Below are 16,020 nucleotides of genomic sequence, written 5' to 3'. Positions count from 1 at the left end.
GAAGCACATAGAATAATGCCTGGTATGTAATAAGCCCTTAAAAGCATAATTTTTTTTTCCTTATGCATAGTAGTATGACCACCTCTGTTGAGGTTCTTAAATTTATATTAAACATCTTTTATATATGTTTTCTTTTTCTTATGCTTTCATAAACCCTTTTAAAATAGAATATATTTTTAAAGTATATGATAACCATTTTCCCACACATACCTAGTTCAGTGGTTTCCATTTAAGAGGTACTAAATAAATAAATAGATTAAACGAATAAAAATAGATTTTTCCTTTGAGAAAGTGAGATACGTGCATTGCCTTGAGTAGTCACTAAAATTTAAAGCATGTTAACTTTCTTTCAAAGTGGAACTAAGAAGTCCACCAGAGAAAGTAGGATATTCCAATCAGAAAAAGAGTACCAGCCTAGTTTTTGAAAATGAGGTTTATGTAGAAATGATTTCACACTTTGAAGCACTCTAAAACTAAGTACTCAGTAAGGATCAGGTAATCATGTGTAACTCCCTCTTGCTGAAGCAGAATATTATGTAAAGAGCTGCTAAAGAACAGAAAAATATATAAAAGCTTGAAACTGAGTTGGTGAACCAACAATTCAACAGAGAGTGATTTTAACAGAGACACAGATTTGAGGGTTTTTTTAGAATGTGAAAAATATAAATTCATGTTTTCCACTACAAGAGATTAAATTATCTCCAGGGATTAGTTATTTAAAGTGTCAGATTCATCTGATGAGTTTTTGGGAGGTTACAGAGTTTTGAGAATCACTTTTAAGTGTGGCAGTTAAGGAACCTTTGGGCTTTTGGTTTGATTGCAGGAGATAACAGTGGAATGAGGCGAAGGTGGAGTTACGAGCCATTGTGGGCTAGAGATTAATGGCTTCACTAGGAGTATCCCTTTAGGCTGTAATTTCAAACCTCTCATCCAAGCTTTGTATTTCACAGACTTGTTGAGCCCATTAAAGAAATGGAAGTCTCGCTATCTGATGGAGCAGAATGTCACCAAGTTACTGCGGCCTCTTTCTCCAGTCACACCACCCCCTCCCAATCCAGGCTCAAAGAGCCCCCAGCTGACCACACCTGGCCCATCTCACCCGGAAGAGGAGTGTCGAAATGGATACAGCCTCATGTTCTCACCAGTCACATCTCTTACTACTGCTAGTCGCTGCAATACTCCTCTGCAATTTGAGGTGATTTGGGTTTGCTTGTTGGGAGTTCTGAATATGAAAATCATCATTTGCACCTCCTCATTTCAAATATAATACCATTCCAAATGTTTCTTTACCATGTTCTTTGCCCACCTTAGCAAGAGAATGGGAAACCTCAGGGTCATTGTGACCTATTACCTGGTAGCCTCTCATCTTGGCAGTCTCTATACTTCCCCAAATAGGAAGAGCACTCCCACAGGTGATACTCATCTATCTTTTGCATGCAGTTCATCAACCTCCATACCTTTAGGTGGTAGTCTTGCTAGACCTTCATCTTTATCTTTACTGTATGCCTTGGTTAAAATTGACCTCTAGTTTCCTAGTAACCATTAAAATGACACCAGCCTGAGAGTGCAGATTATAGTGATTGGTTGTGCCTCCATTTCTTGGCCTTTAAGTCAGTGAAGTGTCTTTGTTATTTTGCATTCTCTGTGTGGCCTCAGTAAACAGATTTGGAAAGCATTGAGGTATGGTTTATGTCAAGTTAGGATTTTCATTTCCAGGTTACTTTCCCTTCTTGTAATAATGTGTTAGAAATGAGAAGTAGAAAGAAGCTAGCAACATGCATTTATAAAAACCAGATTTATTGCTCACTCTCTGGTCACCTGTTTCAAAAAGTTAATTCTGAATTGCGTTAGTGTTCAAGTTTGAGTGATAGTAGGTTTATGGAATAGAATCCACGTGGGTGCGTTAAAAAAAAAAATCTACTGCATGTTGCTTTGACTTCTAATTACACAGACACTGTTCCTTCTCAGAAAAATTTGTTTTGATGACTAAACACAGCTTGTACTTCTCCAGATGTCTTGTTTGATAGAGGTGAATGTTCTAATCAGTGTCATCCTACCTATTCAGTTTTTAAAAGAGGACGGGAATTAAAAAGACCTGAACCTTTAAATAGCTAACTCAGAAAGGTAACTAGCAACCTTGAAAATAAGAGGAAGCTATATTCTATGCCTAAACTACTTTTGGAGCAAACATGTTTCTGAGAGGGGGGATAAAAAACCTTCCTGGTCACATTTGATTTCTAGGGAAGTTATCCTTTACCAAAGTCCCTGTGACATTCTTTTAAGCCAGATCGCAAAACATCTGATATGGGCCTTAGTTTACTTAGATCTAATTGCAGTTGACTTTTTATTTAGCAGCTGAAGTTCGATGGTAAAATTTCATGAGAGGACATTCTCCCTGTCAGGCAGTAGACTATAGGAATAGAATTTCATAGTTTATTATATTATAATTAAAAGTAAAATTAGAGAGGGGAGTTGCCTTCTAGAACAGACAGGTTTTGCACTCAGTGTATGCCCTGCTCCTTGTAGCATTTCGGATAACTGTGAAACGCTATGCAAATGTAAAGTTTTTTGTTTTTTTTTTTAATCAAAGATCATTTAAGTGATGCATAGTCTGAGCATAATGTTAGAACACCAGGAAAGAAAGAAAATATTATAGTATATTAAATAACTCATCCCTTCAAAAAGTTGAGTGCGTGTTTTCACTATTTTAGTCTCATGATTTAACTAAGAAAATTTGGCCTGTTTCATCAATTCAAAAAAAAAAAACAACAACAACAACAGATTTCATCATCCTGGCCATCTTTATCACCATTTTAATTGCCATACACTTTCCTATATTCTAGTATGGGGAAGTAGGGAGCCTTACTTTCATCTAAGACTGTGACACACAAATAGCAGAGAGATGGCACAAGTAAAGATCAGTTTGTTGGGGAAATAACATTTTTAAAAGGAAAAATAACCTTCCAGAATAAAACTGAGAAATGCTATGCGGATGAGTTGAAACAACATGTAATAAAAAAACAAGATCATGAGAGGGAAGCATCAAAAAAAGAGTAAAGCAGCATTGGGAGGGCAAGCTTAATGAACCCCTTCTTTCCACTGAAATAACCTTTCCCTTCCTGCCTTGAGAGCCATACCCCACTATCCATCCCATACATATAGCACCCCACCAAATGAAATTATTAACAGCCAGTAGCCCTGCTGACACAGCCTCATTTCCTCTACCACAGAATTGTTCAGCCACCCACGCCACAGCTATCCAGAGGCTACAACATTAGAAACCCTCCTCTTTCCTTGTCACAGCTACCACCATCATTCCCTGCTTTCCCTGCTTTTTCCCTCCATATCTTCCTATCTAAACTCACTGCCCAGTTACTATTTCACTCAGGAGTGCTGCTTCAGGCAAAAACCCTAAGGATAAGCCCTTGTTCAGGACCAGAGGCTTGAAGGGTACACATCTGCCTTTTTTTTTTTTTTTAATCCTTTTCTCTCTGTTCCTCAAAGTACAGTGGATTATGTTACGAACCATCTAGCCTGTGAGCTGGAGAATCCATCAGTCATAACTCCTGCAACTGTCATTCAAGAGGAACTGGCCATCTCCCTAGCCCTGGCACCCCCCTGCATGCTAAGCAATTCCCCTGGGTAAATATGGCAGGCCTGAGTCACACAAGGGAATGAGAAAATGTGACGTTCAGAAGAGGGAGTGGGGTAAAGAGGAAAGGTGCCCTGAAGCATGAGGGATGAGTAATAGGATGCCTATCAATAACAAATACTACAGGTTACTAAAATCTCATCTAACATAGAAAGACATAATGTAACAGTATAAAATCTCACCAATTTAACTCTTGTTATCCGTTTGAGATGTTTACTTATAGCATGAAACATAACCAGTTTATCCTTAAATGCTTTCAGAGACACCAGGAAGCATTTTAACAAGTCATTCTGTCCATTGAGATGATTCTGCATTTAAACATTTCCCTTGTGCATTCTTATTCCTCTCCCTGCCCCACCCCCACCCCACCCCCCCAAATTTGTGGCTAACCATCTATGCTTGCTTTTGCTTTATTTTTTGTTTGTTTTGTTTTGCTTCTTTGAGTAGATGAATAACAAGATGCTTTTCCCTCCTCTAGAACATATCCTCCCCTGAGAGTTCCCCTGCGAATAGGCCCGAGTCCCTGTCACCCGAGGTAGTTATCACACCATCTCAATCACACTTGGAGGCTGTGAGTGAGTGGGCACGAGTGTGTTCCTGCGTGTGTGGGGAGGGCTTGGGGGATCCGAGTGAATGGGGTGATGGGCTGGAGGGTGGCCGATTGGTCACTGTAAGGTGAATGAATCTTCCCATGTGTGACTGTGGTTACTCAGAATTCTCAATGTAGATGGAGGAAAATGAAGTAGGTGTGTGTGTGTGTGGTGGGGTTTGTTTTTGTTGTTTTTGAGGGGAGGGCGGTGGGTATGGCTGAAGAGTTCTTCTAAAGTAGAATAGAATCTAGAAGTCAAGTTTAAAGGAGCTGAAAATGTGGGAACCTTGTTAAAGTCTAACAAAGTGTGTTTGTTAAGTAAGGAAGGTTAAATCAACAGTTAGTAGGAGCTGTCTTTTGATATTTATTATCTTGGGCTTGATGGAAGGAGCAGCTTATATTGAAAAAGTTAGGCAGTGATTTATGCTTTATTCCAGAGTTAATCTGACAGCTCTGTTTAACTGGATGTTTTGAGCTTTGGTTGATATATTAAGCATCTTCTTTAGAAAGGCAGAGTCATAACTCTCAGCTTAAATCAGCCCATGGCTTCTATAACTCAGGCGTCCATTCTACAGTGGTTGAGGAAATGGTTGCTGTACAGATGGTATCTCTTAGAATATCAAATCTTACTGCTATGGAGATGTTAAATTCACATGTGAGTGCTAGAGTTTCTTAACTTGTTACAAGATTTCGACAAAGGTAGCAATGATAACTCCATGAATCCATGTGGAGCCTTACTCCTCTTGAAAAGAAAGTTACAGTCGCTCATAAACTTTTAGAAATACAGAACTTTTATTCCCACACCCTTCCAGTTAGTGCTAAACTCAGTGACAGGTGACTAAATTCTGAATTGGTAGGATTTTATAGATCAGTATGGAACTAAAGATTATATTCTAGTGTACTAGAGGTTTTCTAAGTAGTTTTTTTAGTCTTATTTTATAAGGAACACAGAGCTCTCTCTCCTCAGTTGCTAAAGATTCTAAGATAAAATAATTTGGAGGCTGACAATGGTGTATTATCTGGGTTTCTGATTCTATTCTTTCTAGAGAGTTAGCTATAGTGGACATAGTGGCAGAAAATCTTTGATGTTAGGAGGTAATGATGACCAAGTAGATGGGTTTATTTTTGGTACGTTTCAGCATTTCAGATACTCTGCAGTCATGAACATTAGTGGTCTTTTGGTATGTTGACATACATTAGAGGATGCAGAAAGAATTGAGTGACCAGAAGGTTTATGAGAAACACACATACTTAATAGTGGAAGTGAGTGAAGAACTGGTTGGTTGATGTCTTCAACTAATAACCATTCTCCTTCCCTGAACCAGTAACTTAAAGACTTGACTTTTCGTCTACTTTCTACTTTTTTTCACCTTTTTCCCTCCTCCCACCTTCCATCAATATTAGTTTAGAAACGAATAACACCAGAAGCCAGTTATCTTAAGACACCATTCTCATCTCTGTGGCTCCATGGGGCTCAGGTAAATCCCTGATTATACTGCCAGTCCCTGAATGTAGTGAAAGGTGACTCAGCAAACCTGATGAAAGGCTAAGCAGGCAAAATAGTCACATTTGGCCAATTATCTGATTCTGACTTTCCCAGTATTCTCATCCAAAGACTTTAAATCAATTTGGGAAAGGCCAGGATCCTTTGGTAATCTGGCATGTGTACACTGGTGCTACATGGGACCTTTACAGATGTTAATGGCTTTCTCTATTCTACTTTCGTCCCTCTTACCTTTCCTTATTCACCTGTGCCCCCTCACTTCCCTTCTTTTCTGCCCTTTGACTTTTTCCTTTCTCCCCTACCCCATGTCTCCGTTGATTTTTATTCTTTCAGCTTTGTCACCGAAAAGACCTGGACCTGACAAAAGTAGGCTACCTTGACTCCAACACTAACAGCTGTGCTGACAGACCTTCCCTGATCAACTCGAGTCATTCTGACCTGTCTCCTCATCCCTCTGTCGGACCCACCTCTGAGACTGGTTTTACAAGCAGGAGTGGAGATGGACATCAGACTCTTGTGAGAAACTCGGACCAGACATTTCGGACAGAGTTTAACTTGATGTATGCCTACTCCCCATTGAACGCTATGCCTCGAGCAGATGGATTGTATCGAGGGTCTCCCCTGGTAGGGGATAGAAAGCCTTTACATTTGGATGGGGGCTACTGTTCCCCTGCAGAAGGCTTTCCCAGCAGATACGAACATGGTTTTCTGAAAGACCTCTCTCGTGGATCCATGTCACCTGGTGGCGAAAGGACTTGTGAAGGAGTCCCATCTGCCCCCCAGAACCCACCACAGAGGAAAAAGGTAAGTGTTTCACATTTCATAGACACTTTTGAAGAACATTAACTGAATAATTCAGTAAGTAGTCACTGAGTTACCACTATGTTCTCAGCACTGTCCTCAGTGTGAGGAAAACGAAGTAAGGCGCAGTCTTCTGGCATGTTCAGTGAAAGACTATATATTAATACAATTTGATGAGTGTTGTAAATATTAAGCAAATTTAAATGCTTCTCATGTATGTGCCATATAGTTGGCTAGACAATTCAAAGGATAAAGCAATGAAAATGAATAATGCTACTTTACATGTTTTATGCTACTTTTCATGTTCTGGGCACCATTAGGCTCTTGCGCATTTAGCCTCACAATAGTCCTATAAGATGGATAATTTCCCATTTTGCAAATGATGGAATTTAAAACCAGTTGCATAACTTGCCCATGGTCACACAGATAGTATATGATTGAGCTAGGACACTCCCCAGGTCTGCCTGATTCCAGACGGTATGCTCTTATTGCCACCATGCCATATTGCCGCTTCGATTTCGCCCTGATGGAGCTTATAGCAAGTGAGACTGAGCTTAGCAGATAATTATATTAATGATGAGAAAAAAGAACAACTTAATAGAGGAAACCTGGCCAAGTTGGATAGTAGAGGGTGCTTGAGGACAAACAAGAGGTTCATAGCCAAGTTTGCGAGGAATAGCGTGAAAGGTGACAGGTCACTGGTTTGGCTGATCTCAAATAGTAAGTGATCAATCACTCAACATATTGAGGGGATGAAGATGCTGCAGAACAGAGCATAACAAGTAACTGTGACACTCCATTGAGCGGGCAGCAGGAATGTGATACGATTGCAGTTCAGTGTTGCTGTGGTAGCAGGTGAGAAGTGATGAGAATAAAGATGGACAGGGCCAGGTCACAGAGATCTGGTTTGGGGCTTGACTTGTAGGTGATGCCTGTTCTGGAAATTACGAAGCCAAAAGTTTGCTTTTTATGTCAGTGATTTTCAGCTAGGTTTATTTGGAAATGCACAGGAGTATTTTGAGCTGTCCAGTAAACTTCCATTTACTGGTCAGATCTAGAGATCCTTAAATGTCCTCCGTGTGTGACAGTCTCACGTAACTGCCAAGTGTCTATGGTACTCTTGTTCACATGTAGGCTGGGGCTTTTTATCTTTGCATTGCAATGAAATACATTACCAGAATTCTTACACTCCTTTCTGTGATTGTGTATAGAAATTGCATACACAAAATTGTCTTACTTTGTGTTTTTGTTATATTTGAACAGAAAATTGAGAGCCCTAAGTGATTAAAAGAAGGAGGAAACACTGGCAGATAATTTGTAATAAAATAGCACTGGGGGCACTGCCCTGGCAGTCTAGTGGTTAAAACACTGAGCTTCTACTGCAGGGGGCTTGGGTTGGGTCCCTAGTCGGGAAACTAAGATCCTGCATGCCAGGAGGTACGGCCACCCTGCTCCCACACCCCACCAAAAAAAAAAAAAAAATTAGCATTAGGTTTAGAATACTGTTGCATGAGACTCACAGATTTAGAGAACAAACTTCTGGTTGCTGCAGGGGAAGGGGGACAGTCAGAGAAGTTGGGATCGACACATCTGCACTGCTGTATTTAACATGGATAACCAGCAAGGTCCGACTGTATAGCACAGGGAACACTGCTCAGTGTTATGTGGCAGCCTGGATGGGAGGGGAGTTCGGGGGAGAATGGATGCATGTATATGTATGGCTGAGTGGCTCTGCTGTACACCTGAAACTGTCACAGCATTGTTAATCAGCTATACTCCAATATAAAATCAAACGTTTTTTAAAAAAAGATCACTCTTGCATGAACAGTATTGACTAGCAGGAACAAAAATGGTAACAAGTCTTTGGATTTCTGGTTTCATTTGTTGTGTGCAAAAATGATTGAAATCATGATCTGTTACTTCAGAAATATTGTTGAGCACCTGCTATCAGGCAAGTTCTGTGCTGGACATTAAAGACAAAAAGCCAAACAAATTTGTTCTCTGCCCTTGTAGAACATAACAGCTTATAAGTATACAGGACACTGTGTTAGGTCGAAAGCCAGTGTAAGCACAGTGTGCTGTAACAGCCAGAGGCGGGTGTACTCGCTGGGGCAGTCAGGAGAGTGTAAGGCAGAGGAGGGGCGAGGTGGAGAGAAGTTTCGGTGGCACAACTGTAGGGATTTCTGGGGATTGAGGAAGAGACTTTCTCAAACTGCACAAACTCCCAGCTCTTTACCTTCCCTTTTCATGTATTTTTGTTTGTTTTTGGCTATGCCACACAGCATTTGGTATCTTAGTTCCCCAACCAGGGGTCGAACCTGTGCCCCTGCCTTGGAAGCACAGCATCTTAACCACTGGACCAGCAGGGAAGTCCCCCACCTTTCTCGGTGCTACCTTTGTTGCAAATAACTGTGATAGCACACTTCTGTTACATGGAACTGTGATCTCACTGGTTTTTCTGAAGGCAGAATAAAGGTTGTGGTCTACTTGTAAATGCCATTTTTCAAAAATGTCATATCCTGGTATATTCTGTTTTTCTAACCAGCTTCTCACTGATTTAAATATGTAGCTGTGCTCTGGTCTCTCTCACACCTGGAAAAAGTCACCTGTTGGTGCCTGCTTTGTTTGCCTGGCCTACTAGCGGTTTCCTAGGGTTCCATGTTCTTTCCCCGTTGCTAGTGATCCACAAATGATGTCTAGCTGGAGTCCTGTTTCTTTTTTCTTTCCTAGGTATCCCTGCTGGAGTACCGCAAACGGAAACAAGAAGCCAAGGAAAATTCTGCTGGTGGGGGAGGTGACTCTACACAGAGCAAAAGCAAGTCTGCAGGAGCTGGGCAAGGCAACAGTAACTCGCTTTCTGACACTGGTGCCCATGGTGTGCAGGGATCCTCGGCCCGAACCCCATCTTCCCCTCACAAAAAATTCTCCCCGTCTCATTCCTCTATGTCTCATCTGGAGGCGGTAAGCCCATCAGATTCCAGAGGCACTTCATCTCACTGCAGACCTCAAGAGAGTATCAGCAGTAGGTGGTAAGTTTAAGTTTGACACTCTTATGATTAAATTCAGGAGGGAAATAAACGTCTAGACTCTTTACCTAAGATATATGGAAACACTTACTTTAGAAAGCCAGCCAGCAGTACTGTGTATCATATTCGGCTGATTTAATAGTATCAGTCACAATCCCCGAACTTTACAGAAGCAAACAATTGCCACCGAGCCTGCAGAACAGTATGTTGGACGGCATATAGTTGTGAACACAGAGGAGCTATTTCATTCACTGGGCACTAACACTGCCTCTTCTATTTTCTCATTTCATGTGCAAGGTAAGTCAGGAGATGAGCTCAGTTCCACTGAAATTAACATCAGGTATCTCAGTTCCACATTGCTAGCATATATATATTTCAGACACACTCTGAAAGGATTTGTCTAGTTTAAGATAGATGACAAATAAATAGATAATGTTGTCAGGTACTGAGTATCAAATGAGTGAAATATAAAGAATGAGGCATTTTAGGGATATTGAACTGAAGAAATGAGGTCTGGGAAAGAAGAGACATGGCTCAAATGAGTAATGTTCATTAATCTGTGAGACATTACTACTACCTACCAGTCACATGACTTCACAGAAGAGAAAAATAGCATTTCAAGATGGAGATTGAAGGCAGTAGACATCTTTAAATACCCCTTCTCCTTGATTGTGTTTTCTTGAAGTGTTTATTCTTAAGTGCCTGACACAGTTTGAGGCAGAGAAAATACCTTGTTTTAAATTGGTCATGAAGAAAATGTTTTAAAAGAGGATATTTTAAGAAACATGGTACAGCTGTTTGTCAGAGCCTTGTTTGTTCCGTACTCTTAACTCTCAAGTCCTGTGGCATAAGCGTACACCCTGTTGCCTTCACAGGATGGTTCCCACATCGGTAGAACGACTCCGAGAAGGAGGGAGCATCCCCAAGGTCCTCCGAAGCAGTGTGAGGGTGGCCCAAAAAGGAGAGCCTTCTCCCACATGGGAGAGTAACATCACAGAGAAAGACTCAGGTGAGCCGATGGCCTTTTTCTGCCAGCCAGGTTCAGGGCCACATGAGCCAGGCTCCACACAGTTCACACCAAATGCTGGGCTGAGGTGAGTCCATTTCTTAATGAGGTTGGGCTCTCTTACATGCAAAGTTCCAGCGCAGTCTTGCTTTCATTTTCTTGGGCAATAGCAATCTTAAGGTCTAGCATTGCTTGCTCTCTGTCTGCTCTTTTTTCCCAAAGGATACCTTTCTGTAACTCATCTCTCCAAAGCCCTGGGAATCACCTTGATGAAGGATGAAGAGAAAGAAGGAGACAGAAATCAGATCAGGCATTTAAAACAGCCCATAATTAACCACTCATTTTGCCCTTGTGGCATGCTGCACTCAACTGATTTATCAGAGAGCAGCATGGGTTGGTGCTGGCATTGGTGACTTGAATGAACAATTGCTCTTTCTCACTCATTCTTAGAAAATGAGTTGATTTTGTATTACCTTCCAGACCCTGCCGATGGTGAAGGCCCAGAGACACTGAGCTCAGCACTCTCTAAAGGAGCAGCCGTTTACAGCCCTTCCAGATACAGCTACCAGGTGAGGCAAGAAAGTGCTCATCTCTGGGCGTAGGAATGTGTTCTGGGTTCCAAATGTTTTGTGATCCTGGCCGTCCTTTGCAGTTGAGATACCGTCTTTGCATATAGTTTCAGCAGCCTTGGAAGTAAGTCATCATCAGCTCACCTTCAGGTAATAAATCATGCCAGAAAATTGAAATGACCAAAGACAGCCATTTTACTGTCTTTGGTATCCTAAAAAGAACAAATGTTGAAGAAGATGAAGAAGAAGAAAAAGAAAAAGTAGGGTCTTTTAAATTTCCACGAGCCTAAAAGGCTTAAATAGGGACGTTTTCACCTCCTTATGCTTTTCCTCCCAACTCTTTCTAGCTCCTGCAATGTGATAGTCCACGGACAGAATCACAAAGCCTCCTTCAACAGAGTTCCTCCCCCTTTAGAGGACATCCCACCCAGTCTCCGGGATACAGTTATCGAACTACTGCACTGAGACCTGGGAACCCCCCTTCTCATGGTTCTTCAGAATCCTCCCTCTCTTCCACGTCCTATTCCAGCCCCGCCCACCCTGTGTCCACAGACTCCTTGGCCCCATTTACGGGGACACCAGGGTATTATAGCAGCCAGCCACATTCTGGAAACAGCACCGGCAGCAGTCTTCCAAGGAGGAGCTGCCCTTCTAGTGCTGCTAGCCCTACCCCACAGGGCCCCTCAGACTCGCCGACCTCAGACTCGGTTTCCCAGTCCAGCACAGGAACTCTGAGTTCCACCTCCTTTCCTCAGAACTCTAGGTCGTCATTGTCATCAGACTTCCGGACTATCAGTCTGCCCAGTGCTGGGCAGTCAGCTGCCTACCAGGCCTCCAGGGTATCTGCGGTTTCCAATTCACAGCACTACCCACATCGAGGGAGTGGGGGTGTGCACCAGTACCGACTCCAGCCACTGCAGGGGTCGGGGGTCAAGACTCAGACAGGACTTTCCTAGGGCTTCTGGATTTGGGCAAACAGAACTTGAATGAGCCCATAGCTGCTTCCTTCCAGCTGCCTCTGGAACCTAGGCCGAGCATATTGCTGGGGAAGGGGGTACAAGGTGCCAGAGGATTGGGTCTGGTCGACAAGAAACAAGACTTGTGGTCACGACTGGCTCTGGCCCTGGAGAAAGATGTAAATCTTGTCTGAAGCAGAGACTATAAAGAAGTTGCTCCCTGCTGTTAAGGGTACATTGTTGACAAGCAAATGGTGTTTCGGTTAGTAACGATTCTAAGTGCAATGAGTTGTGTTGAAGCCTCCATCTCCCATCCTTGCCTGTAGCCTGTAGTCACTTGTGCAGTGAGGACATCTTTTTAAATCCAAAAAAGAAAAAAGTTTTCAAAGGAAAAAAAAGGTGAAAAGAGCCAATCTCAAAGCCCCAAGCCATCTGAGTAGTGTTAGAGTTTTATGCACTTAAGAAAAAAGGTGGGTATATAAAACAACCATTCCAAAAGCAGGTATCTGGCCAAGGTGTGTTCACTGAGAATATTCCTTACCTTTGTCTTAAAAACACCAAGAGGCAGGGATAGTGAAGTTTGGTGTGTGCTCTGAGGGGGTTCCTGGATCTCTGAAGAAATACTTGTGGTCAGTTCTTGATTATTCAGAAGCAGATTATTGTAGTAGATTGTCTGAGCCCCCAGCTGGTACCAACCCACTCCCCTTCCCCAAGCTATTTCACAGCTCAGTAACCCATGAAGTAAGTAGGGAAAGAAAAGAGATGGGCCAATTACATTGCTACTTACCAGCCATTGACAATGCGTTTAATTAGGAAGAGTTCCAAGTAGTTTGGGAGTTCTTTGAATTTTATTTTTTCTACTCCCAGTTAATCAGGAGTTGCCAATCCCCAGAGTAGGACCACCTCCTTGATTGGAGAGCATGCACTCGTGACTGCAGGGTAAGAGTGGAAAGCTTTGATTGTGGAATGGCACCGACAGGACTGTGATTGTGTGTGGGCATGTCCCACGTTTCTTTGGGAGATGCTTATTTGAGAGTGGCCCAGGTGAGAGTGTTTTAAAGCCACCCACACACCTAATGACACCTGTTCTGGATGAGAGATGAGAGCAGACTGGCTTCTCCCCATCAGTGCATTGTGCCTGTTGTACACCCCTGGAGGAGCCCTGGGCCAGCCAGGTGGGGTACACAATCTTTTTAAATTCCATACGGTTGCCAGCTTATTTCTTTCACTTGTTTACTGTAATATCTGGCGTGTTTTTATTTATCTAATTTTTGTATTCAGTTATAACCATGGTAGGGGTAGCAAATATCTGACAGGTGTAATCCCTGGTGCTGCAGTGGACCTTACTTCTTTCTTTTGGACAAGATAATACTGTGAGTCTCCCTCCTTCCCTCCAATTTGTTTTTTCCTTTTTTCCCTCAGCCTCTTGCATCCCCTTTTCTTTCTGCCCTCTCCTACCACTATCATATGCACAGTCTTCTCTCTTTGTGTGTGACTGTTACAAAATTTCACTTTTTCAAAATTCAAATCAGGTGTTTGCTCAAATGAGGGGAGATTTTTTTTTTAATGCTGAAACGTCAGCAGAATACTTTTCTTTATGTTGTTTCCCCCACAAACCCATCAGTCTGGGAGAGCGTTGGAGTGGAAATCATGTTGCCTGGGATGCTGGTTTCTTTGTATATTATATAAAACGTATGTAAATGTCTCTCCATTTGGGCTGGGGTTTGCATTCTCCCCTTGGCTATTAACCAAGGGGAGAGGCCAGCGGGCAGGCGGCCCTCACCCTGCCTGGCACGTGCAGAGACCCCAGCCACTCTGTGTGGGCAGGGTGCTGTCAAGACCAGACCTCTGGGGGGGGGTGGGGCGGGGGGGGGGGGGGGACTCTTGGAAGGGAAGAAGTATCACTTCTTTCTCAAGTGGAGTGTTTACACCTTGCTGTAACATTTGAACTTTCACAAGAGATGTAATAATTTTGATAATAAAATTCTTAACCATAATAATCATAAGTTGAGAACTTCTTTGTCCAATTCTGTAACACTGCCTTGCTTAGTTTTCCTGAAGCTGTCCTTAAAGGGAGCAAGATGGACCCACATTCAGGAGAGTGTGCTCTTGATGGAGTTGTGTTGCCCATAATGGGGCCAGGAATACAGTTTGATCTTCCTTCACCATTTTATGACTAAGATCAGGCAATAAGTGGGACTTCTCTGTTGGTCCAGTGGGTAAGAATCTACCTTCCAATGCAGAGGACCCAAGTTCAGTACCTGGTTGGGGAACTAAGATCCAGCGTGCTGTGGTCAACTAGCCGCACACTACAACTAGAGAAGCCAGCATGCTGCAGTGAAGAGCCCACGTGCCGCAACAAAGACCCAGCCTGGCCCAAACCATCAGGCAGTGGTCCTTTACTAGAGAGCTGCTGGCTGCTAAACTGTATATGAGGTGCTGGGAGTATGAGGTCAGACAGCCACCGGCTCCATTCCGAGGTGCTTTGCTTTCGGTGTGACGCAGATGTTAGAAGCGGAACTGTGGTAAGGAAATAAGCAAGTGCACGTTGTATTCAACTTCATGGTTCACCAGATTCTTCCACTTAAGTCATTTGCTAGCTCATTGATCCTTAAAATGTATAAGGTACGTATATTATTCTCATTCTATAATTTTTTTTATAAGTTTCAGAGGATACAATATGTCTAAGATTTCTCTCATCCAAATGACAGGCTCCAGCTGACAGTCTTGGAAATTTTGCAGTTTACCCAGGAGACAAATAAAGATGCTTTGAAACTAACTAAAAATCACTTAAGTAACTGAAAAGTTGTATCATTTTCTTTCTTGCCTTAAAAATAACAGTCCAGCCTTTTTAGCTCTGAGGAATCATTTTTATGGTATAGGTTCTCTGTTTGGCACAGCTCACCCTGAAGAAAAAAGTGCACTGTTCTCCAAATGGACTATGTATTTACTTCAAAACCACACTGACCATCAGGGCATCAACCAGAGCTGGAACAGCCTTCGTAACCTGCTATGAGGCTGAGACAGAAAAGTTCCTATGCTGAAGATCAGTAAAGGAAAGAGCTTAGAGATAAGCATAGCTACTGAAGGAGATGCTGTGCCTGCTCCTACACTCAAAACTTAACTCTGGGAAGATAATAGTTTTGTATATTTCTCAGGTACTCCATAAAAGCACACTGGGCAGTCACGGTAGCAGAACAGAGCCTTGGACAACTTTATGTTATAGGAAGCCTCCATATCCCCATCAGCCGCAAAACGAAGAAAGCGTGAGACGTTCGTGTTCCCGTGTCCTCTCCCAGAGGAAGCAGTGGCATGTCTGCTAGGTCTCGGAACTTCAGATGAACGCTCACCTGGAAGTTCAGCAAGGCAGTGTGAGAACAGCAGTCAAGCTAGCCTGGGTGTGCAGTGTGTACAGAAGGTGAATGGTTAAGTCTGAAGGTGCTGGAGCAGTCTGGGCCCAAGAAAATTCTAAATGGAATTTTGCAGGGGTGAAGGATCACGTTAAATGAAGTATTTTGAACAAGTAAAACTAGGATTGTCCGTAAAGGTGTTAAATAACTTTATTTTGTTTTTAACTCCTGAGAGAAACAGTTGGTCATAAATCGGTCAGCTGGATTTCATCAGCTGTTTGCAAAGTCCATATTTTAGTATTTTGCACGCACAAAATATGTGCTGTAGAACCTTGAAACTGGGGGTAGGGGAGAATCATTCCTCCCTTTATTGACCCATTAAAAGTGGGTAATAGTACCACAGTCAAATTCCAAACATTTACAAGAAAGGAGCAGAATAATATCCCCACAGACAGTAAGTGCATACTAATACAATATGACAGGAAAAGGAAATAACAGTATACAGATGGGTAAGGAAGAAATAACTGTTCACAGAGGACATAAATATCTTAAAAAGAAATGACTGCT

General features: G+C 42.4%; 1 protein-coding gene across 37 annotated transcripts in view; it reads left to right on the top strand.

Moving 5' to 3' along the window:
- SETD5 (SET domain containing 5) overlaps window positions 1–14,103 on the top strand; it is an 80,080-nt gene extending 65,977 nt beyond the window's left edge. For 21 of the 37 annotated variants that reach the window (XM_060402170.1, XM_060402158.1, XM_060402154.1 and 18 more), the window contains 7 exons: window positions 951–1,195; window positions 4,131–4,187; window positions 6,079–6,549; window positions 9,277–9,575; window positions 10,448–10,581; window positions 11,059–11,147; window positions 11,495–14,103. In XM_060402170.1, coding sequence (XP_060258153.1) covers window positions 951–1,195; window positions 4,131–4,187; window positions 6,079–6,549; window positions 9,277–9,575; window positions 10,448–10,581; window positions 11,059–11,147; window positions 11,495–12,103 — 1,904 coding nt within the window. In that variant the 3' untranslated portion in view covers window positions 12,104–14,103. Of the gene's footprint in view, window positions 1–950; window positions 1,196–4,130; window positions 4,188–6,078; window positions 6,550–9,276; window positions 9,576–10,447; window positions 10,582–11,058 lie in introns of all 37 variants that reach the window. The other 16 variants (XM_060402175.1, XM_060402172.1, XM_060402168.1 and 13 more) reach the window with 2 other exon arrangements.
- Window positions 14,104–16,020: the final 1,917 nt, after the last annotated feature.

This window comes from Ovis aries, chromosome 19 (genome assembly GCF_016772045.2).
Source record: "Ovis aries strain OAR_USU_Benz2616 breed Rambouillet chromosome 19, ARS-UI_Ramb_v3.0, whole genome shotgun sequence".
NCBI classification, from domain to species: domain Eukaryota; kingdom Metazoa; phylum Chordata; class Mammalia; order Artiodactyla; family Bovidae; genus Ovis; species Ovis aries.
The sequence above is the reverse complement of the archived record's forward strand: the minus strand, read 5'-3'. Positions and strand labels throughout refer to the sequence as shown.